Source organism: Monodon monoceros, unplaced genomic scaffold (genome assembly GCF_005190385.1).
Source record: "Monodon monoceros isolate NGI ecotype Baffin Bay Population unplaced genomic scaffold, NGI_Narwhal_1 Super_Scaffold_6, whole genome shotgun sequence".
NCBI lineage: Eukaryota > Metazoa > Chordata > Mammalia > Artiodactyla > Monodontidae > Monodon > Monodon monoceros.
Genome location: NW_021703783.1, coordinates 85324808 through 85349587, shown reverse-complemented (window position 1 = coordinate 85349587; position 24780 = coordinate 85324808). Strand labels below are relative to the sequence as shown.

At 40.1% G+C, this 24780-nt stretch overlaps 1 protein-coding gene across 2 annotated transcripts in view; it reads right to left on the bottom strand.

The window, feature by feature from the left end:
- Nucleotides 1-20382: 20382 nt before the first annotated feature.
- RIC8B (RIC8 guanine nucleotide exchange factor B) overlaps nt 20383-24780 on the bottom strand; it is a 119213-nt gene continuing 114815 nt past the window's right edge. Inside the window, exon 10 of one of the 2 annotated variants that reach the window (XM_029205162.1) lies at nt 20383-21737. In XM_029205162.1, coding sequence (XP_029060995.1) covers nt 21626-21737 — 112 coding nt within the window. In that variant the 3' untranslated portion in view covers nt 20383-21625. The remainder of the gene's footprint in view (nt 21738-24780) is intronic. The other variant, XM_029205164.1, reaches the window with a different exon arrangement.

Below are 24780 nucleotides of genomic sequence, written 5' to 3'. Positions count from 1 at the left end.
TTATTCCTAGGTGTTTTATTCTTTTTGTTGCAATGGTAAATGAGAGTGTTTCCTTAATTTCTCTTTCAGATTTTTCATCATTAGTGTATAGGAATGCAAGAGATTTCTGTGCATTAATTTTGTATCCTGCAACTTTACCAAATTCATTGATTAGCTCTAGTAGTTTTATGGTGGCATCTTTAGGATTCTCTATGTATAGTATCATGTCATCTGAAAACAGTGACAGCTTTACTTCTTCATTACGGTTTGGATTCCTTTTATTTCTTTTTCTTCTCTAATTGCTGTGGCTAAAACTTCCAAAACTATGTTGAATAATAGTGGTGAGAGTGGAAAACCTTGTCTTGTTCCTGATCTTAGTGGAAATGGTTTCAGTTTTTCACCATTGAAAACAATGTTGGCTGTGGGTTTGTTATATATGGCCTTTATTATGTAGAGGTAAGTTCCCTCTATGCCTACTTTCCGGAGGGTTTTTATCATAAATGGGTGTTGAATTTTGTTGAAAGCTTTTTCTGCATCTATTGAGATGATCATATGGTTTTTCTTCTTCAATTTGTTAATATGGTGTATCACGTTGATTGGTTTGCGTATATTGAAGAATCCTTACGTTCCTGGGATAAACCCCACTTGATCATGGTGTGTGATCCTTTTAATGTGCTGTTGGATCCTGTTTGCTAGTATTTTGTTGAGGATTTTTACATCTATGTTCACCATTGATATTCGCTTGTAGTTTTCTTTCTTTGTGATATCTTTGTCTGGTTTTCGTATCAGGGTGATGGTGGCCTCGTAGAATGAGTTTGGGAGTGTTCCTCCCTCTGCTATATTTTGGAAGAGTTTGAGAAGGATAGGTGTTAGCTCTTCTCTAAATGTTTGATAGAATTCGCCTGTGAAGCCATCTAGTCCTCGGCTTTTGTTCGTTGGAAGACTTTTTTTTTAATTAATTAATTTATTTTTGGCTGTGTTGGGTCCTTGTTGCTGCGCGCAGGCTTTCTCCAGTTGCAGCGAGTGGGGGCTACTCTTCGTTGTGAGGGCTTCTCATTGTGGTGGCTTCTCCTGCTGCAGAGCATGGGCTCTAGGCACGTGGGCCTCAGTAGTTGTGGCACGTGGGCTCAGCAGTCGTGGCTCACGGGCTCTAGAGTGCAGGCTCAGTAGTTGTGGCACCAGGGCTTAGCTGTTCTGCGGCATGTGGGATCTTCCTGGACCAGGGATCGAATGCATGTCACCTGCATTGGCAGGCGGATTCTTAACCACTGCGCCACCAGGGAAGCCCCTGTTGGAATATTTTTAATCACAGTCTCAATTTCAGTGCTTGTGATTGGTCTGTTTATATTTTCTACTTCTTCCTGGTTCAATCTTGGAAGGTTGTGGTTTTCTAAGAATGTGTCCATTTCTTTCAGGTTGTCCATTTTATTGGCATATAGTTGTTTGTAGTAATCTCTCATGATCCTTTGTATTCCTTCAGTGTCAGTTGTTACTTCTCCTTTTTCATTTCTAATTATATTGATTTGAGTCTTCTCCCTTTTTTTCTTGATAAGTCTGGCTCATGGCTTATCAATTTTGTTTTTCTCAGAGAACCACCTTTTGGTTTTATTGATCTTTGGTATGGTTTCCTTCATTTCTTTTTCATTTATTTCTGCTCTGATCTTTGATTTCTTTCCTTCTGCTAACATTGGGGTTTTTTTGTTCTTCTTTCTCTAATTGCTTTAGGTTTAAGGTTAGATTGTTTATTTGAGACGTTTTTTGTTGGATGATTTGTCCATTGGTGAAAATGGGGTTTTAAAGTCCCCTACTACGATTGTGTTACTGTGGATTTCCTCTTTTATGGCTGTTAGCATTTGCCTTATGTATTGAGGTGCTCCTATGTTGGGTGCATAAATATTTACAATTGTTATATCTTCTTCTTGGATTGATCCCTTGATCCTTATGTAGTGTCCTTCTTTGTCTCTTGTAATAGTCTTTATTTTAAAGTCTATTTTGTCTGATATGAGAATTGCTACTCCAGCTTTCTTCTGATTTCCATTTGCATGGAGTATCTTTTTCCATCCCCTCACTTTCAGTCTGTATGAGTCCCTAGGTCTGAAGTCGGTCTCTTTTAGACAGCATGTATATGGATATTGTTTCTGTATCCACTCAGCCAGTCTGTGTCTTTTGGTTGGAGCATTTAATCCATTTACATTTAAGGTAATTATCGATATGTATGTTCCTATTACCATTTTCTTAATTGTTTTGGGTTTGTTATTGTAGGTCTTTCCTTCTCTTGTGTTTTCTGCCTAGGGAAGTTCCTTTAGTATTTGTTGTAGAGCTGGTTTGGTGGTGCTGAATGCTCTTAGCTTTTGCTCATCTGTAAAGGTTTTAATTTCTCCATCAAATCTGAATGAGATCCTTGCTGGGCAGAGTAATCTTAGTTGTAGGTTCTTCCCTTTCATCACTTTAAATATGTCATGCTACTCCCATCTGGCTTGCAGAGTTTCTGCTGAAAGATCAGCTGTTAACCTTATGGGGATTCCCTTGTATGTTATTTGTTGTTTTTCTCTAGCTGCTTTTAATATTTTTTCTTTGTATTTAATTTTTGATAGTTTGATTAATATGTGTCTTGGCATGTTTCTCCTTGGATTTATCCTGTGTGGGACTCTCTGTGCTTCCTGGACTTGATTAACTATTTCCTTTTCCATATTAGGGAAATTTTCAACTATAATCTCTTCAGATATTTTCTCAGTCCCGTTTTTTTTCTCTTCTTCTTCTGACACCCCTATAATTCAAATGTTGGTGAGTTTAATGTTGTTCCAGAGGTCTCTGAGACTGTTCTCAGTTCTTCTCATTCTTTTTTCTTTATTCACTCTGCAGTAGTTATTTCCACTGTTTTATCTTCCAGGTCACTTATCTGTTCTTCTAGCTCAGTTATTCTGCTATTGATTTCCTCTAGAGAATTTTTAATTTCATTTATTGTGTTGTTCATCATTGTTTGTTTGCTCTTTAGTTCTTCTAGGTCCTTGTTAAACGTTTCATATATTTTCTGCATTTTATTTCCAAGATTTTGGATCATCTTTACTATCATTGCTCTGAATTCTTTTTCAGAGGTAAACTGCCTATTTCCTCATCATTTGTTTGGTCTGGTGGGTTTTTACCTTGCTCCATCTGCTGTGTGTTTGTCTTCTCATTGTGCTTAACTTACTATGTTTGGGGTCTCCTTTTTGCAGGCTGCAGGTTCGTAGCTCCCGTTGTGTTTGGTGTCTGCCCCAGTGGCTAAGGTTGGTTCAGTGGGTTGTGTAGGTTTCCTGGTGGAGGGGACTGGTGCCTGTGTTCTGGTGGATGAGTCCGGATCTTGTCTTTCTGGTGGCCAAGACCGTGTCCGGTGGTGTGTTTTGGGGTGTGTGTGACCTTATTATGTTTTTAGGCATCCACTCTGATAATGGGTGGGGTTGTGTTCCTGTCTTGCTAGTTGTTTGGCATAGGGTGTCCAGCATTGTAGCTTGCTGGTCATTGAGTGGAGCTGGGACATAGCATTGAGATGGAGATCTCTGGGAGAGCTTTCGCCGTTTGATATCACGTGGAGCCAGGAGGTCTCTGGTGGACCAATGTCCTGAACTCGGCTCTCCCACCTCAGAGGCACAGGCCTGACAGCCGGCTGGAGCACCAGGAGCCTGTCAGCCACATGGCTCAGAAGAAAAGGGAGATAAAAATAGATACATAAATTAATTAATTAATTAAATTAAGTTATTAAAATAAAAAATAATTATTAAAAATTAAAACAAAGTGTAATAAAAAGAAATAAAGAAAGAAGAGAGCAACCAAACCAAGAAAGAAATTCTCCAATGATAACAAGCGCTAAAGACATACTAAAAAGAAAGGGGGGGGACAGACAGAACCCTAGGGCAAATGGTAAAAGCAAAGCTAAACAGACAAAATCACACAAAGAAGCATCCACATACACACTCACAAAAAGAGAAAAAGGAAAAAATATATATATATCTATATATAAAAAAAGAAAGAGGAAGAGAGCAACCATATCAATAAACAAATCTACCAATGATAATAAACTCTAAATACTAAACTAAGATAAACATAAAACCAGGAACAAATTAGATGCAGAAAGCAAACCCCAAGTCTACAGTTGCTCCCAAAGTCCACCGCCTCAGTTTTGGGATGATTCGTTGTCTATTCAGGTATTCCACAGATGCAGGTACATCAAGTGGATTGTGGAGATTTAATCCGATGCTCCTGAGGCAGCTGGGAGAAATTTCCCTTTCTCTTCTTTTTTCGCACAGCTCCTGGGGTTCAGCTTTGGATTTGGCTCGGGCTCTGCGTGTAGGTCACCTGAGGGCGTCTGTTCCCCACCCAGACAGGACGGGGTTAAAGGAGCAGCTGATTCGGGGGCTCTGGCTCACTCAGGCCGGGGGAAGGGAGGAGTGCGGATGTGGGGTGAGCCTGTGGCGGCAGAGGCCAGCATGATGTGGCAACAGCCTGAGGCGTGCCATGTGTTCTCCCAGGGACGTTGTCCCTGGATCATGGGATCCTGGCAGTGGCGGGCTGCACAGGCTCCCAGGAGGGGAGGTGTGGATAGTGACCTGTGCTTGCACACAGGCTTCTTGGTGACTGCAGCAGCAGCCTCAGCGTTTCATGCCCGTCTCTGGTGTCCACGCTTATAGCCATGGCTCACACCCGTCTCTAGAGCTCGTTTAGGCGGTGCTCTGAATCCCCTCTCCTTGCGCACCCCGAAACAATGGTCTCTTGCCTCTTAGGCAGGTGCAGACTTTTTCCCGGACTCCCTCCCGGCTAGCTGTGGCACACTACCCCCCTTCAGGCTGTGTTCACGCAGCTGACCCCAGTCCTCTCCCTGGGATCTGACCTCCGAAGCCCGAGCCTCAGCTCCCAGCCCCAACCCGTCCTGGCGGGTGAGTGGAGAAGCTTCTCAGGCAGGTGCGGGCTGGTCAGCACTGATCCTCTGTGCGGGAATCTCTCTGCTTTTCCCTCTGCACCCCTGTTGCTGCACTCTCCTCTATGGCTCTGAAGCTTCCCCCCTGCCACCCCCTGTCTCCACCAGTGAAGGGGCTTCCTAGTGTGTGGAAACTTTTCCTCCTTCACAGCTTCCTCCCAGAGGTGCAGGTCCTGTACCTATTCTTTTGTCTCTGTTTTTCCTTTTTTCTTTTGCCCTATCTAGGTACGTGGGGAGTTTCTTGCCTTTTGGGAAGTCTGAGGTCTTCTGCCAGCATTCAGTAGGTGTTCTGTTGGAGTTGTTCCACATGTAGATGTATTTCTGATGTATTTGTGGGTAGGAAGTTGATCTCCATGTCTTACTCCTCCGCCATCTTGAAGGTCTCTCTCCCAAACCGCCATCTTGACTCCTCCCCTCATTCCACAGTTTTTTGATCATTGTATTTTTTTCATTTGTCTGTAGGTATTTTTTGATTTCCTTTTTTATTTCTTCAGTGATCCATTGGCTGTTTAGTAGCATATTGTTTTGCTTCCATATGTTTGTGTTTTTTACAGTTTTTTTCTTGTAGTTGATTTCTAGTTTCCTAGTGTTGTGGTCAGAAAAGATGCCTGATATGATTTCAATTTTCTTAAATTTACCGAGGCTTGTTTTGTTGCCTAGCATGTGATCTGTCCTGGAGAATATTCCCTGTGCACTTGGAAAGAATGTGTATTCTGCTGCTTTCAGATGGAATGCTCTCTATATATCAATTAAGTTCTTCTGGTCTAATTTCTCATTTAAGGCAAGTGTTTTCTTATTGATTTTCTGTCTGGATGATCTGTCCATTGATGTACTTGGGGTGTTAAAGTCCCCTACTATTATTGTGTTACTGTCGATTCCTCCCTTAATGTCCGTTAATATTTGCCTTATGTATTTAGGTGCTTCTATGTTGGGTACATATATATTTACAGTTGCTATATCTTTTTCTTGAATTGATCGCTTGATCATTATGTAGTGTCTTCGTCTCTTGTAACAGCCTTTATTTTAAAGTCTGTTTTGTCTGATATAAGTATTGCTACTCTGGTTTTCCATTGATTTCCATTTACATGGAATAGCTTCTTCCATCCCCTCACTTTCCGTCTGTGTATGTCTTTAGATCTGAAGCGAGTCTCTTGTAGGCAGCATATATATGGGTCTGATGAAAGAAACTGAAGATGACACCAATAGATGGAAAGATATACCGTGTTCTTGGATTGGAAGGATTAATATTGTTAAAATGACCACACTAACCAAGGCAATCTACAGATTCAGTGCAGTCCCTATCAAAATACCAATGGCATTTTTCAGAGAACTAGAACAAATAATTTTTAAATTTGTATGGAAACACAAAAGACCCCTAATAGCCAAAACAATCTTGAGAAAGAAGAACAGAGCTGGAGGAATCATGCTCCCTCACCTCAGACTATACTACAAAGGTACAGTAATCAAAACAGTATGGTACTGGCACAAAAAGAGACACATAGATCAATGGAATAGAACAGAGAGCCCAGAAATAAACCCAAACATTTATGGTCAATTAATCTATGACAAAGGAGGCATATTCAATGGAGAAAAGACAGTCTCTCCAATATGTGGTGCTGGGAAACCTGGACAAGTGAAAAAATGAGATTAGAACATTCTCTAACACCATATAAAAAATAAACTCAGAATGGATTCAAGACCAAAATGTAAGACCAGAAACCATAAAACTCTTAGAGGAAAACATAGGCAGAACACTCTTTGACATACATCACAGCAAGATTTTTTTTGGATCTGTCTCCTAAAGCAAAATAAATAAAGGCAAAAATAAACCAATGGGACCTAATTAAAATTAGAACTTTTGCACAGCAAAGGAAACCATCAACACAAGGAAAAGGCAACCTATTGAATGAGAGAAAATATTTGCAATGATGACTGATAAGGGGTTAATATCCAGCATATATGAACAGCTCATACAACTCAACATCAAAAAACAGCCCAATTGGAAAATGGGCAGGAAACCTGAATAGACATTTTTTCATAGAGGACATGCAGGTGGTCAATAGACATATAAAAAGATGCTCAATGTCACTAATCATCAGAGAACTGTAAATCAAAATCACAATTAGATATCACCTCACATCTGTCAGAATGGCTATCATCAAAAAGAAACTAAATAACAAATGTTGGCAAGAATGTGGAGAAAAGGGAACCCTCGTATACTCTTGGTGGGAATGTAAATTTGTGCAGCCACTGTGGAAAACAGTATGGACGTTTCTCAAAAAGCTGAAAATAGAACTACCATATGACCCAGCAATTCCACTCATGGGTATATATCTGAAAGAAAAAAACACAAATTTGAAAAGATACATGTACCCCCATGTTCATAGCAGCATTATTAACAATTTCCAAGTTATGTAAGCAACCTACGTGTCCATCAACAGATGAATGGGTAAAGGAAATGTTCTGTATATACACAATGGAATACTACTTAGCCATAAAAAAGAATGAAAGTTTTCCATTTACATCAATATGAATGGACTTGGAGGGCATTATGTTAGTGAAATAAGTCAGACAGAGAAAGGCAAACACAAATATTTGATATCACTTATATGTGGAAGCTACAAAATAGAACAAACTAGTGAGTGTATCAAAAAAGAAGCAGACTCACAGATACAGAAAACAAACCAGTGGTTACCAGTGGGGAGAGGGAAGTGAGGAGGGGCAAGATAAGGGTAGAGAATTAAAATAAGTTAAAAGGTTAAATTGTACAGCAAGTACTATGTATAAAATAAGCTACAATGTATCAAATAATCTACAAGGATATATTGTACAGCACAGGAAATATTTTATAGTAACTATAAATGGAGTATAGCCTTTAAAAATTGTGAATCACTATATTGTACACCTGTAACTTATATAATATTGTACATCAACTATACTTCAATTAAAAAAAAAGACTACATTCCTTGGGGAGGTTGTAACTGCAGTTAGGTTCAGTATTAGGTCTTGGTTTGCTGACATGGGGCTTAGCACAAGTGACTCCATTTTGGGCCTGTTGTCTCCTTTTTAAGAAGGCTGGATTATCCACTTCTGAGACCCAGCTGTCTATGTGGTACAAATAACTAGACATGGAATCCAAAGACCTGAGCTCATGTCCTGGTTTTGCCCCATACCAGCTCTGTTAACATACCTCTCTGAGCCACAGAGCCCCTGTCTGTGAACCAAGGGTGGTAGTGGAAACACCACACAGTGTTGCTGAGAGCAGCAAATGAGATCATGTGTAGGATGTGACTCTGGCAGACAATAGATGGCCCATGACAATGTTTGATGAAACCAATTCTGAACCAGGAAGTGGAGTCCCAGGATATAATATCTGGGCTGCAAGGATAGCTAGACAGTTTTCTAAGACATTCAGACTCAAAGCTAGAAATGAATTGGTATCAAGGGATGCTGAGAAAGCCTCCCTAGATGAGATACACAAAGAAGAGGCATATGGGTTCATGGAGCTGAGTACACTGCGCTCCCCTTGATGGGTAGATGGTATCACTTAGGGTCTGCCTATCTTGAGCCCAGCTTGACTGCTAACTAGTTAAGTGACCTAATCTTTTGGCCTCCATTTCCCATCTGTAAGTTAGGAATAATAACACTGGCTATGCCTTCAGGTTGTTGTGAGGACTTGAATGAGGTTAACTGTATTGATACAAAGCCCTTAGTGTCATAGAGTAAGTACTTATTTCATCTAGTTCTTATTATTCCTGAAACCTCAGAGGTGAGAAAAAGAGGCTGGTTGATGAGGCCTCCCTTCCCTCCCTTTCTTTCATCCTGTCTGGCTGGCAAATACATGGAAGAGAGCAATTATTTAGCACTGGTTTCTTCAGAATTGACTGTAAATCATTTTTTTAGCGTGGTATAGTTAACATAAAACATAATTTGGGGGTCATAGAGGCATGAAATTCTTGCTCTGCTAATTCCAGCTTTGTGATTTTGGACAAGTTACTTGTCTTTCTGAGCCTCAATTTTTAAAAGGCATAGGAATCCTTGTTGATGTGAGTATTGAATGAGATAATGTATGTAATGTTTACATCTGTTCTCTCCTGAGAATCTGTCTACCTTGTGTTTTGCACTGGAGAAAGCAAGAGTGTACAATATAATAGGATATCAGTATAGGAGGATGACGAAAAAGAAGTTTGGACTCCTTTCAGAAAATATAAAAGAGGATCTCTAGGATTTAACTCTGGAAAATTTTCCAGGGGAGAGAAGCTACTGCTAAGTACTTACAACACTGTCCTGAGTTTTACCTTCACCGTTCTCACAATTTGGGTCCTACTGTTACCGCTTTGCTTGATCATGATGATGACGATGAAAGCAAACTGAGATATCCCAATTTATAACAAGAAATACGTATTTGGTCTTCATCCAGTTCCTGGCCCAGGGCTCCTAAAACCCTTGGAATTGCCTAAGTGATGAGAGCCAAAATGGTGTCTTTTTTTACGTTAATGAGGTGACTTTTGGAAAACACCTAAGGATGGGGGCTGGTTGCTGGAGGAGTCAACCAGGTGATTAGAGGGTTGGAATTTAGTCTCACTCCCTGACCTCTGGGTAGGGAGTCAGGTTGAATCAATCACGGATAGCCAATGATGTAATCAATCACGCCTGTGTCATGAGGCCTCCATAAAAACCCGAAACGACAGGGTTTAGAGAGCTTCTGGGTTGGTGAACATATGGAGGTTCGGGGAGAGTGCTGTGTTCCGAGAGCATAAGTTCAGGGCCCTTTCTCCATATCCGGCCCTGTGCATCTCTTCCATCTGGCTGTTTCTGAGTTATATATCCTTTTCTAAGAAACTGGTGATCTGGTAAGTAAAATATTTCTCTGAGCTGTATGAGCCTCTCTAGCAAATTAATCTAAACCCAAGGAGGGGGTCGTGGGAACCTCCAATCTATAGCCGGTTGGTCAGAAGCACAGGTGACAACCTGGACTTGCAACTGGTCTCTGAAGGTGGAGGAAGACAGTCTTGTAGGACTGAGCCCTTAACCTATAGGGTCTCCTGGTAGATGGTGTCAGACTTGAGTTGAATTGTAGGGCACTTAGCTGGTGTCAGAGAATTGCTTATTTTGGGGGAACCCCCCCACAATCTGGTGTCAAAAGTTGTTGAGTGTAGTGGTGGTATGAGAGGAAACGGGGAACCCAGGAGGAGGGCTGGGGTTTTCCTACTCACTAGAATTTTTGGTGCAAGCTGGGAAAAAACTCCCTTCCCTTGGTTCCCCCCAAATACAGCCAAGACTGGCGAGAATGTAAGGTTTCAGGTTTTTTTTAATTAAAAATAAGGGTAAACAAAGTGGAAACACACACAGGAAGTGCAAGAAGCCTGATGCTCTATGATTTCAGTTTTCTGACCCTTCCATTGTTGGCTGATATATTTCACACAATATTTGTAATATTTATACTCTGGGTTCCATACCAATATGTCATCAATTTTTCTAAGTAACCTAAGTATACTTTAAAACAAAGTGTCCAGCTACCAAGCCTACTGCTATCAGTTAATTTCTATTTTACTTAGCTGTATTGGTCAGCTCTAGACTTACTTATTTGGGGTTATTGTTTACTTAATCTGCTCTATCCTAATAATGGAGTTGATGTCTACAATTATAATTAATTATAGTTTTGTAGAAGTTTTCCTTGGCTCTCTGCTTTTCTGTTTGCTTTGGTCTCTGTTTTTCTTTTTAAATTGAAGTATAATTGATATAAAATACTGTGTTAGTTTCAGGTGTACAGCAGAGTGATTCAGTACTTTTGCAGATTATATTGTTATAGGTTGTTATAAAATAATGCGTATAATTTCCTATGCTATACAGTATGTCCTTACTGCTTATCTATTTTATATGTAGTAGTTTGTATGTGTTAATCCCATACCCCTAATTTGTCCCTCCCCACTTTTCTGTTTCCTTTGGTAACCACAAGTTTGTTTTCTCTGAGTCTGATTCTGTTTTGCATATACATTCATTTGTATTATTTTTTTTGATTCCATGTGTAAGTGATATCATGTAGTGTTTGTCTTTCTCTGTCTGACTTATTCACTAAGCATAATATTCTTTAGGTCTATCCATGTTGCTGCAAATGGCAGTATTACATACTTTCTTATGGCTGAGTAATATTCCATTGTGTGTGTGTCTATGTATACCACATTTTGATTAATCCAGCTGTCTGTTGATGGGCAGTTTCCATGTCTTGGTTATTGTAATTAGTGCTGCTAGGAACATTGGGGTACATGTATCTTTTCAAATTAATGTTTTCTTTTTTTCCAATAAATATCCAGGAGTGGAATTGCTGGCTTATGTAGTAGTTCTATTTTTATTTTTTTAAGGAACCTGCCTACTGTTTTCCATAGTGACTGAACCAATTTACATTTCTACCAACAGTGTAGGAGGGTTCCTTTTTCTCCACATCCTCACCAACATTTGTTATTTGTAGACTTTTTGATGATAGCCATTCTGACAGATGTGAGGTGATAACTCATTGTGGTTTTGATTTACATTTCTCTAATAATTAGTGATGTTTGATCATTTTTTCATGTACCTGTTGGCCATTTGTATGTCTTCTTTGGAAAAATGTATATGCAAGTCTTCTGTGCATTTTTAATTGGATTGTTCCTTTGTTTTTGATATTGAGTTGTATGAGCTGTTTGTATATTTTAGATATTAACCTCTTGTTGGTTGCATCATTTGCAAATATTTTCTCCCATTCTCTAGATTGTCTTTTCATTTCGTTGAAGATTTCCTTTGCTATGCAAAAGCTTTTAAATTTAATTAGGCCCCATTTGTTTATTTTTGCTTTTATTTCTTTTGCCTTAGGGGACTGATCCAAGAAAACATTGCTATGGTTTATTTCAAAGAGTTTTCCACCTATATTCTCTTCCAGGAGTTTTATGATTTCAGGTCTTACATTTAGGTCTTTAAACCATTTTGATTTTATTTCTGTATATGTGTGAGGGAATATTCTAATCTCATTGTTCTATATGTCCAGTTTTCCCAGCACCACTTGTTGGAGAGACTGTCTTTTCTCCATTGTAATTCTTGCCTCCTTTGTCGTAGATTAATTGACTGTATGTATGTGGGTTTATTTCTGATAAAAACTCTCATCAAAATGAGTATAGAGGAAACATATCTCAACACAATAAAAGCCATTTTATTAAACAGCCACGTAATACAAACCCACAGCCAACATAATACTCAACAGTGAAAAGCTGAAAGCCTTCCCACTAAATTCAGGAACAAGACAGTGATGTCCACTCTCATCACTTCTATTCAACCTAGTATTGGAAGGTTACAGCAATCAGACAAGAAAAAGAAATAAAAGTATCCAAATTGGAAGCAAAGAGGGAAAACTGTCACTATTTGCAAATGACGATGATACTCTATATAATGAGCCCTAAAGTCACCTCTCCAAAACTGTTAAACTAATAACAAATTCAGCAAGGTTTCAGGATTCAAGATTAATATACAGAAATGTGTTGGCTTTATATATGCTAATAATGAATGATCGAAAAGAGAAAGTAAAAAAAAATCCCATTTAAAATTGCATCAAAAAAATAACTAGGAATAAACTGAACCAAGGAGATTAAAGACATAGATGCTGAAAACTATAAAACATTGATGAAGGAAATTGAAGGTGATTCAAAGAAATGGAAAGATATCCATGCTCTTGGATTGGAAGAATTAATATTACTAAAATGGTCATATTACCCCAAACAATCTACAGATTTAATGCAATCCCTGTCTGTCAAAATAACCACATCATTTTTCACAGAACTAGAACAAATAATCCTAAAATTTATATGGAATCACAGAAGACCTCAAACTGCCAAAGCAATCCTGAGGAAAAAAGAACAAAACTGGAGGTATACCCTTCCCAGACTTCAGGCTATACTACAAAGCTGCCATAATCAAAACTGTGATATTGGTACGAAAACAGACACATAGATTAATGGAACAGAATAGAGAGCCCAGGTCTCTTTTTTTCATATGAGAGGGTTTCCTCAAACATCTATTGACCACTGACTGTGCCTTCATATTTAAGAATGAGACACTGAAAACCTCATTGCAGACTCTGTGTGGGCTTACTGTGTTTACCCTCCAAGGCCTTTGTGATCTGGCCTCACCGTATCTCTCTGACCTCATCTCCTACTGCTCTCCACATTTCTTCCTCCAGCTAAACTACACATTGTAGTTCCCAAGGTGAACTAATATCAAGATTGTTATCACTTTGGGTCCTTTGTACTTACTTGCTATTCCCTCTCTCTAGAAAGAATAACTCCTAGATGTTCACTCAGCTTATTTCTTCACTTCTTTCAGGTCTCTGCTCAAATAACACTTTGTCAGAGAGGCCTTCCCCAATGACCTTCTATAAAACTTCTACCTGGGCCTAACTCTGCTTTAGTTTCCATTGGTATTATTGTCACCTGACATGGCATCGGGGTCATATGCTTTGTTAGGTTCACCAGTATACTGTATTTATTTATTGTCTATCTTTATCCAGAAGAATTAAAGCTCCATAAGGTCAGGATCTTTATTTTGTTCACTAATTTGTCTGTTGTACCTGAAGCAGGGCTGGGACACTAGCATGTATTCAGTGCATATCTCTTGAATGAATGAATGAATGAACGGTGGCCTCATTGAGCATGAAAAAGCTGGTATCTGGCCATTGTGTTGGAAGATACCTAACTTTCATTCTCTTCAGATCCTTCTTCTGGGCCATTTTCCCTGCCAGAAGGGTCCTAGCTGCTAGTGTTCTTGGAATTGACTGGGGGAAGCAGATCTTTCACCTCATCCTTGTTTTCAGCAAGATATCCCAGTCATCTTCAGTGCTTGAGTCCTTATGTGCAGAGACCTTTGAAATAACTTCTTCGGAGGGAAATTCCTGGTTTATTCTGGTGAGGTAGAATAGGAATCACCTGGTTGTGTAGGGGCAGGTGACGGAGGGGAACCTGGTTGCCTGTTTTAAACCCCACCCACACCCTTATTCTTAGATGTACTAGGTATCTGATTCCTAAGCCATTATGGGGTTCTGTAGGGTATTTCACTGTGATGTGCTGGTAAATGTTTAATTGGCTCTCTGGTGGAAAAAGTCCTGATTGGTAGTGTTTGTTCATTCCCATGATGTAAATATTCCCACCATAGCTGAATTCAAGCTACCATCACAGCCTCACTGAATACAGAGTTGGGAGGGGTTGAGCAGCAGCACACCATTCTTCTTACCTTACAGACACAAGATGTTAATAACTTCAAGAGCATAGATAGTAATAAAATGTAGTAAAATAATTAGGAATGAGGAGTTTTTTTTGTTTTTGTTTTGTTTTTTGGCTGTATCAGGCCTTAGTTGCAGCACGCAGGATCTTCTTGAGGCATTTGGGATCATTCATTGCAGCTCGCGGGCTTCTCTCTAGTTGTGGCCTGCAGCTTTTCCCTCTCTAGTTGTGGCGCGCAGGCTCCAGGGCGCGTGGGCTCTGTAGTTTGTGGCACACGGGCTCTCTCATTGCGTGCAGGCTTAGTTGCCCTGCGGCATGTGGGATCTTAGTTCCCCGACCAGGGATTGAACCTGCATCCCCTGCGTTGGAAGGTGGATTCTTTACCACTGGACCACCAGGGAAGTCCCAGGAAGTGAGGAATTTTGAGCATTTATTACTTTTGTTTTAAATATAACTTATTAATTGAAATTTATATAATTTAATGTTTAATAATGATTAATTTTAACCAGCTTGTAAAATTCTTAAAAATTTAACAGTATGCTCTTGTGAGCTGGTATAAGCCGGTTCCAGCACATGTCATCTTGCTTTTGGCTTCCCTTGCCTCTTGTAGGCTTAATTTTTTGATACCTTGTGTCTTCTTCCTCCATTAATTATCTCTTGCTCATCTAATTTCCAGTTTCCAAATTTTGTTGATAGCTCTTTTCTGCTGTCATCTTCTTTCTCATTTGCATTGTCTTATTGCGCTTAAGCTTTACTCCAAAACATCCATTTAATGCCATTTTAATAGGTTTTCAGGAGGTGGTCAAGGTAAATGCATGTGATCAGACTGCTTTGTTTAACCAGAAGTGTCTCCAATTAGAATTACTTTTAATTTCTTCTTGCATGTATGTGCTTGAAAATGTACATTGTGACTACATTCTTTGGCCTATATAGATTCTCTCCTTTTTTTTCATTTTTACTATTGAATAGTTGGTGACTTTGTATGGCTCACATAAAATTTTAGTATAAAATTAACTTCATTTATTTCTATTGCTTAATGTACTTTTGGTATGAAAATTGATTCATTTAATACCACAATAATAACTTATAACCACAAATAAGTCACAGACATTAAAACATAGTAAAAGTTTTAGTTTCAAGAGTGTTTGTTTTGGGTAAAATAAGGTAGTAGTGTTTTACATCTATCAACATGTATTTTTCTTTACTGAGTTAGTTCATGACTTTATTCCTGGTGAGCTTATCATCTGTCTTGAGGTAGAGGGGTGGAGGAGGAGGGAATTATTACAGCAGGAAAGAAAAATAGCAAGAAAAATTGTTTAGTTTGTTTAACTTTGAAGACAAAATATAGGCTTGAAAGTCATAATTCATTGTGGGGAAAAAAAGGATTTTATAAATTCCTTTATCTTACCCCTGTAATACAACAAGACTCAGGTTTTGGTTGTAACTGAGACCCCATGATGTCTCCATCTTTGCACAACTTGGTGGTTCATCTCCTTCCCTTATGAGAGAGATCCCAGTATTCTTTCATGACCAAGATAGTTCAATTTGACTTTCTGAAACTAGTTGCCGATAGTTCTAAGTCTTTTCAATTTTGAGGGTTTTTTTTTAAACCTGAACTTTGTGGATCTCGTTTCCACACGATAGCTGTTTATCATTAATATATTTTGACTGAGAAAATACAGATGGTCAAAGGGATATTATGAATTGAGGAATGCTTATGAATGAACTTTTATCACATCAACATGTGATACAGTATTTGTAAAATAGATGTACTTGATATCCAAGACATTTTTTCATTCATTATGTAAATGATGCTTGGTGGCCCTACAAATTTGCAGATTCCTTGAAATAATTCTTAGCTTCACCCTCCTGCTCCCAAACCCAAAGTTGCTTAGTTCACAGTTTGGCCGAGCCAGTATTTTAGATTATCTTTTTCCCAAAGTCATTCCCATCTGAGTTTTTAAATGAGCTCTTTCTTGCCTTTCCACAATGCCAAATTGTGTTTATTCCAGCTTCTAAGCATTTCTTGACTCCCTCCCCTCTTTTTTTACACCTCCTGCCACTACTGCAGTCCAGGCCCTGCTAACCCCTCACATGTACTGATGCAGCAGCCTTCTATCTGGTCTCTTTTCTTACTGTCTGTCCCTTCTCCACTCCATTCTCCATACTGCAGCCAGAGTGATCTTTCTGGTTGTGTCCTTTCCTCGCCTGAAATTCTGCTACTCATGTGTCCCATCATGAGACATGTTTGTGTTCTGTAAACACATCAAATGCACAAGCTTTTGTTGGAGCCAGTTCTTTTGGTGGGAACAGTCTTTCTCCTGTACATGGTGAACTCAAGCTCAGCTCAGATGTCCCTTACAAAGCTTTGTTACTCAACCCCCATATTCCTCCTGGCATCCTGTAGCACTTTGTACAGGCTTTGGTTATGGACTTCTCACATTGTGGGCACTTTGGGGATAGGGACTTTCAAGTTGTGTTTGTTTGTATCCCCAATCACCTTGAACAGTGCCTGGTACATGGTAAATGCCCAGTGAATGTTTACTGAACACACTGATGTGGATTGGTATGCTTGTGAGCATGGGCCTTTCTTTGAGACTAGCAGGAGTACAGGATTCTATGTAGTGGGGAGATATGGAAATGGAGTGAGGAAAAGTGTGTTAGTTATTTCCCAATTCTGTTTTTCCCATTTCAATCTCTTCTGAAATTTTTTCTCTCAAATAAGACTTTATTGAATTTTTCTGATCGCAAAAGCAACACATAGCATAGTATTTACAAAGACATCATACAGGTTTGAATTCAAATTTTGCTACTTATTGGCTGTGTGCCTTGCACATAGTACCTAACATCTTTATGCCTTAGTTTTCTCATCTGAAAGGTGGGAGTTATTCTAATAGTACTTACCTCATAAGATTGTCATGAAGATGCAATTGGAAAGTGCACGCAAAGTGCTTAGCACAGTGTCTGGCACAGTAATTGCTCAGTAAGTATACACAGCTGTAATTGTTATGGTCAATGCAGAAAAGGTACAGGTCTGTGAGACCTGGATACAGCTGGAGCCCTAGGGCCCAGGATCTTCCTGTGTTACATTAAAAGAAAACACAAATCTGACTGTAGAAGCCTTGCAGAATAATTTTGACCTTTTAAGATAGCCTTTCTCAACCAGGGCTCACCTGAACCACAAAACTCTGCACTAGAGTGACTATTTTTTCTCTCCATCGAGGATGCTATGTAGCTAACACTATTCTAGATGCACAGGAAAGTTAATTCATTATGTACAATGCATGATGTAGGAACTGAGGCTCAATCTCCCCACCCTTCTTTAAGAAAGGCTGCTCTGATGCTTCTTGAAGACTTGGTGCAGGGACTCGGCAGAGTGCATCAGAGTCACATCCTCCTAAGTCCTCTCTAGAAACCTCTCCCTTTCCTTGAATCTTCTTACTTATGGCAGTTGTTAGAAATCCCTCCCTCCTTCCTCCCTCACCCATATGATTTGTTCCTAGAACACCATTCATTTGTTCCTTCTCCATATTGTGCTCGCCACATACCCAGTAGTTTCTGACAGGTGTCCCCTTAACTTTTTTTGAAAGACTAACATGTCTCTCCCCATCCCTGTGTACCCTCTTTCACCTCTGGAATTGCAGTGAAGAATATCTCCAAGAAAATTAATGCCAGTAACTGGATTACAGAGTAGTAAACATGACTGACCTCTTTTCTTCACATGCACTTTTTAAAGTCATCTAGATCCCTTGCTATTGTCAAACGCCTCTCCTTAACAAAAATTATAGAATTATCTAGTCACTTAATCTAGCTGTGTCATATTTGTGCTGCCGAAGCTCCTGCTAGACTGTGTATGGCAGAGCAAGTCTGCTCTTCCTGGTGCCATTCCATTTTCTGCTGCTCTTCAGTGCTGACAAGGCTCATGCTGCCTCCCAGGAAGGCAGTGGGCACCTTTTTTGTGGGGAGGAGGGATAGGTCATGATGTCTCCTCTGTTAGCAAGGAAGAAGAATACTGGGTAAGCAATTACTAGTGTTTACCACAATTCATATAATGGAATATCATATAGCCATTAATTTTTGAATAATATTTATTGACATGGGAAAATGCTTACAATATGTTAAAGAAGAAAGCAGGGTACAAATCTGTAAATACAGCATGATCCCAATCTTGTAGTAAAATAAATTATATATGCATAGAAAAAACACAGGACGGAAATACACCAAAACATTAACAGAGATTATCTCAGGTGGTGGGTTTTGGGGTGAATTATTAACTTTATTTCCTGTATTCTCCAAGCTTTCCACAATGAACATATATTACTTTTATAATGGCGGGGAGGGGAAGGGAGGTCAATATAAGAGACACCTAGTACTGGGAGGCGGCAAGACTGATGGTAGTAAGGGGATGTTGAGTACTTGTACTGCCTCTGCCTATGTCTTCATTTATAAAGGAGGGACAATAACACCCGTCCTGTGCACTTGCCAGGACCACCCGGTGTGTGAAGGGGCCTCAAGTGTCTGTTGACTGTTACTCTAAAGCAGCAGCTCAAGCGCCTTATTTTAGAACCCGCTCCTCCATACCCTGTTTTAAAGGTTGGGAGGGATGTGGACACAGGGGCCTGCAGAGTGCAGTTGGCCAGTATATTCTCACCATCCCCACTGCAGGCCACCGAGCCAGGCAGATGTCGAGGGTCAGGGTGGTTGGGGCGCAGGGGCTGCGGGGGAGCCTGCAGCCCTCATCTCTGACCTAAAGGATTCCAGGTCCTTCCTTATTTGAAATCCAGTACTAACTGAGCAAGTTTCCTACTCACACTTCAACTTCATTCAGGTCACCTCCCTGCTTAATAAGTTCTTTAAACCAGTTCTACTGAAATAGTTATTGCTTAAAATGGCCTGAGAATTACCACTCTCCCAGCATTCCAGAGTCATACGGGGGCACAACATGGACCCAGGTGGGCAGCGTGAAGGGTAAGGAGAGGTGCTGGGGGTCAGGCCGGCCAGAGTTGGATTTTTACTTGCTCTGTGATGTTAGGTAACTTACTTTGCTTTCCAGAGATGATCTCTTAATATGAGATGTGATGACGTTACACAAGATAAGATACATAAAAAGCCCAGCACAGAGCAAGCAATCAACAGATGTTAGTTCTCTTTTCCGTGTGCAAGATGAGGTCACTTTCATCTTCTCCCTCTGCAAATTCTCTCTTCAAAACAAAGCTTAGTGCCCAGTATGGGGAAACTCGAAATGAAACAGAACTCATTGAAAGCAGAAGAGCACAGCTACTTAAACAGGACTGTTCAAACACTCTGCATAAAGCTGGCAAGATGGTATTTCATTAAACATGTCTTCATTTAGGTAAGCCGACACTCATGCCAAAGCTATTTAATTGCAGAAATTATAAAAATACTTTAAAAATGCATTTGTAGAATGAAGTAACAAAAATACTTAAATTCTTTTTTCTAAATTTTTCATTTAATCTAAAATGATGAATTACCAAGTTTCATTTTATTTACTGTTAAAACATGGGTCACACATAACTTATACTCCCAACTATTTTGGATAAAAAATCCTAAAATGTATTCTTCCTAGTCTTTTTATAGAGTATTCTTATTTTTTAAAAGAAACACAAGGTCATCGTTATGAGAATTAGTTTATAGGCCATACTGTTGTACAGATACTTTCTGGGTCAACTAGAATGTCCTTTAGGAAACAGATGGTCCCAGACTTATGACGCCTTGAGTAGTTTTCATTCTCCCCACGTTCCTATCCGGTTTTCAGTTGGCTTTTTGCTGCTTTCAGTAGGTCTGCTTTCCATCTAACAGCCTCCTCCTTTGCCATTTTTTTTGTGGGCTTGGAAGTCAGATAACTAAACATGTTAGAAGTATATGTAAATTTTAGTAAAGAGGCACAAGGTGAGATTCTTGAGGCTCTCTCCTATAAATAAATTGTAAGAAACTTTGCCATCTCTTTTGGCAGCTCTAAGGCTTTTTAAAACTGAATTCCTGATTTGTACTTTTGCCAGAGAAGTGACTTCTGGATAAATGACATTTTCACTAATACTTCATGTACTTTATCCTTAGAAAGGCTATTTATTATAAGTGAGATAACAGATGTAAAAGCACTTTAAAAAAGCATAAACTGTGAAATAGGATTGTTTACCCCATGTATCTATAAAGAAACACACACAGATAGCTAAATTGAATCAACCCCAATGTTTTATTTAATTTAAAGTTTTAAAAGGCAGTGGTTAAGCACATTATGTGTGTATATATATATATATATGTATATACATACATATATATATATAAAAGGAAACCAACCCCTTTTCAACTTTAGCCATTGATTAACTAGGCCCACTGTCTATTGCATGATTCATTTTCTACTTCGTCATATGACCAATTCTAAAAGTAAAAATAAACAGCCTTAATCAGTTTAACAGTAACTATTTGTGTTTCTTTTTTAAATAAATAAAGTTACCATTAAACTGATCACATATGGTAGAAAGGTAGGACACACACACAAGCACACACACTCCCCAATTTAAAACATGTGACATATGAGTGACCTATATGTACAAATGGGTGCTGCTGACTCCCCCACCCTCAGCAGAGGGCTCAAAAGGAACCACCGTACCCAGGGGGTCCCCATTCCCTCTACCAGGTTGGAGGCACCCCTATGTTAGACCTCAGAATGCATGTTCCCCACGCAGTGATACAGATGGGGGTTCAGTTCTATGGTACTAGTGTTCAGGTTATTAGGGAATAAATAGGCATTTGTAGCTGCCTCAGAACTAAACCATCATTTATAACTTTATAGGGAGAAATGTATTCTGAAGTTCTAGATAACTGACATACAAACTTTTTGAATGTAACCAGTTTGCAAGTCTGGGGCTGTTGTGTGTGTGTGCGTGTGTGTGCATTTCTATAGATTTTATACAAAATTGAAATGAAGAGTGGGGCTACGTTTATGGAGCAGCTGCTTGGCTTCCATTCACTCAGTCCTGATCTAACAAGTCACTTGCCTCAGCCCCTTTTTAGCAGCTGTTCTGCTTCTCACATGCCTCTGTCTCTGGAGAGATTCAGAAAGGGCAGCTCACACAAGTGAGAGGAAGGACACGGCTAAATCTTCTTTAGAATCTTGGCAAACATAACTGCCAGATTCAACCAGGGCTTGCTTTATAGAGTGAAGTCCTTCAGTTCCATCTTGACAAAATGGAATTATTTTTTTTTCTGTTCCTAGTCTCTGCAACTCCGTCTAACTGCAGCTCTGTATGAATGCCTCAATATCGCAAAACACAGGATCACTTCTTAAATATGCTGGATTCTCAATGAGTAAACCAGTTAATGTGTTTCTAGCCAAAGCAAGGGCATAAATGTTTTAGAGAAAAGATTCCCCTGGAGCTACAGAGAAAAGATGCTGATAAAAGCAATACTGAGAGTTGAGCAGGTGATGCTTTTAGTCTGTGTCAGAGCTGGTCTCCTCGATGACAGAGTACTGGTTGAGTGCTTCCTCCAAAGGCGTTATTGTCCCATCAGGTTTTAGTCCCATTGGTTTAAGCAACTCCTCTCTGGAAAAAAGAGAGAAAAGAAAGAAAAAAAAGTATTCACCAGCATCACACACACCCCCTCCCCCCACCCAAATCCACATCCTTTAAAAAAAAGAAGTCTTTAAAAATCAAAGTATTTTTCCTCAAGCTCTGTGTGTTTGTAACAGGAAAGATGAAAGAGGTATGGAAAGAAAAAGAGGGAGATAAAAGACTTCATTCACACAGGCCAAACCTACTAAGCCAATTAAAAGTATGAAAAGTCAAGGTCTAAATGGGCTCAGGACAAGGAGCAGGTCTCTTCTGTTTTTAATAATTTTTTTCCTTTTGTGGATTTGTTTTAGTGAAGTTGAAGCTGCCAAAATTTCACCTGTCCCAGTGGACCAGGCATATAATTAATGGCTAATTTGATATGTATGGATTTCGTTTAATGGAATAAATCGTCATTTGATTTTTGCCTCTCCAATCTCTAGTGATACATAAGTACTTATTGATTTCAAATCATTTGGCCTTCCCCAACTTTCTCCCTCCCTTTTCTTTCCTCTCTCTCTCCTTATTCTTCTTCTTTTTTAAAAAACACCATTGCTTTTGTTTGTGGCAGTTTAATTATGGGATTGACAGCCATTTTAATCTCTTCAAAGCTCCCCAACTGCCTCTTTTCAGCTAATCCAATTATATCTACTCCACAAGTTACAGCCTCATCTAAGATGATTATTGATTAAGCCAATCAAAAAGCATTAAGAAAGATCTTTTCATAGGCTCTTATTTATTGTATAGAGATTATGTCAAATGTACATGTTGAGATGCTAACTCTAGTCTTCCTCCCACCCCAATAAGTCAGCAGTGTACTTTAAAAGGAGCCTTGAAGAGGCACATGAACTGCTTAAAACTTACTTCTCACAGAAATGGGCATCACCCCCTAAAAACATGTCTACAAGAACCAACATGGCAGCAGTTGTAATGCTGGTGGGAGTTGGAGTGAAGGAAAATGATAAAAACTCCTCTCCCTCTGCTTCCTTGCTGTTGTCCCTTAGGCCAGAAGGGCTCCCCTCGGAAGGGCTGGCCACATGCAGTGTGACGGTGTTATAGCTGCAGAGAAACTTCCTGGGGAAGGGGAAGAACAGCTCAGTGGTCACTGGATAAGTCAACAGGAACCTAATCAAGCAGCTCTGGCTGGTACCAGAAGACTATTGCTGGGAGTCTGAAAACTCTCTTTGAGTAATGTGGATGGTTGACTGGTTGAGGCTACTAAATATTATAAAGTAGGAAATGTGTTTCCTGATCCAAGAAATGGGGTCAGAATCATAGAACTTAAAGTTGAAGGGGCCTTAGAGATCATTTAGTCCAACCCCCTTGTTTAATAAAGGAGACTGAGTGACTTACCCAAGGTCACATATCTAGTGGCAAAGTTGGACCTGGGACATAGGCCTCTGAATCCCAGTCCAGTGCTCTTTGCAGCACACACATCTGGATTAACTGCTATAACTGTACTGAAGGAACACACTGAGTTCAGCTGTTCAGGGACTATGTGCCAGGAACTGTGTCATATACTGGGAAGAAAAGGAAGACTAGGCACAGCTGCTGCCCTTGAGGAGTGAGTGAAACATATACATGAAAAATAACTTAGAACATAATGGGGTAAATGCTGTAACAGAATCATGAACAAAAGAAATAACAGCTCCTGAGATGAAGCATCAACCAAATTGCCTGGGGAAGGTGGGAACGGCACCTCCAATGAGGTGTCCTATGCCACGCGAAGATAGTACAGAACTTCTCAGGCAAAGGAGTCTGTGTGGAGGGCTCTGTATAGTCCCAACTACTTGTGATTTTTTTCTGTAGACCTCTTTGGATTGTGTCAATTTCTTTCTCGGCTCCCATGAAGCTGGGACAGGGCCCAGTGTTTGGGGAGTGGCGAGGTTCAATGAAGGAGCAGGAGGAGGCAAGGCTGCAAAAAGGGTAGTTGGGGGTCTAGTGGTCAGGTGTCTTGAATGCCAAAGCAAGGAGCTCGGGTCTTAGCCTGTAAGGAATGCCCTATCAGGTTTGCTTTATAGGGAAACACTCTGGCAGCAGTGCAAAAGACACACTGGAATAGGGGAAACTGCGGTGGGGAGATGAGCCGTGAGGATGTCACTGTAACAGTAACGGCATGAGAGGAGACACAGAGCTGGATCATGGCTGTGGCTGTAGGAAGGAAAGGCCTTCCTTCCAGGGCAGAGCTGTGGTCCGCTGGAAGGGTGGAGGTAGGGGGTGAGGAGCAGAGCGTGGCTGTGGCCTCGCTCCGATGGCCACGTGGGTGGCGACCCGCTCGCTGCGGCAAGAGCACAGCAGGTGCAGCAGCTGGGGGGCAGGGGGCAGACACTGACATCTTGCAGGACAGCGAACAGCTCTGCATGACAACCAGGGAGAAATGCTTAGAGGAACCAGAAAACAATCTGCTTCCACTGAAACTTCTCTTCAGCACGCATACATACTATACATATCTATACTTTAGTAACAGTTTCCTAGTTCTGATGGTGCTGAAGGACTTTGTGATACTGGACACTGTTTACTAATAATCGATACCAAAGGAGAAGGGGATCACCTTCTGGGGTGAAACATTAAGGGATCAGAAACTTCAAAGGTCTGAAGGGGCTGGTGGACTGAGGGTACAGTAAGGTGGGGGTGGGGCTGAAGGGTATGGGTAGGTAGAAGTCTGATCAGCAGATGAGACTATAGGAATTCTACCAAGATAGTGAATTGCTGGGTGGATATGCCATCACTCCTAACACTCCAGCATTTCTTTGGTAACAGGATGATATTGGAGCTAGCTGCCAGCTTGCACAAAGTAGCTAGCACTTTCTCATCCAAACCCAGGAGGAATATTTTCAAATCAAGTCCATCGATTTCACCCCTACTCCCTAATCCAATTTTATAACAGAAATAATTAAGAACATTACAAAAATTTTATGGCCAAATTATGGGAATTCATCTATAGAATAAAGGGGCTCATATTTTAATTCTCATTTGTGAACTATTCTTCTCAAGGCTTTATTTTTTAGGTCTTCTGTATCACCCCTCTACTAACATA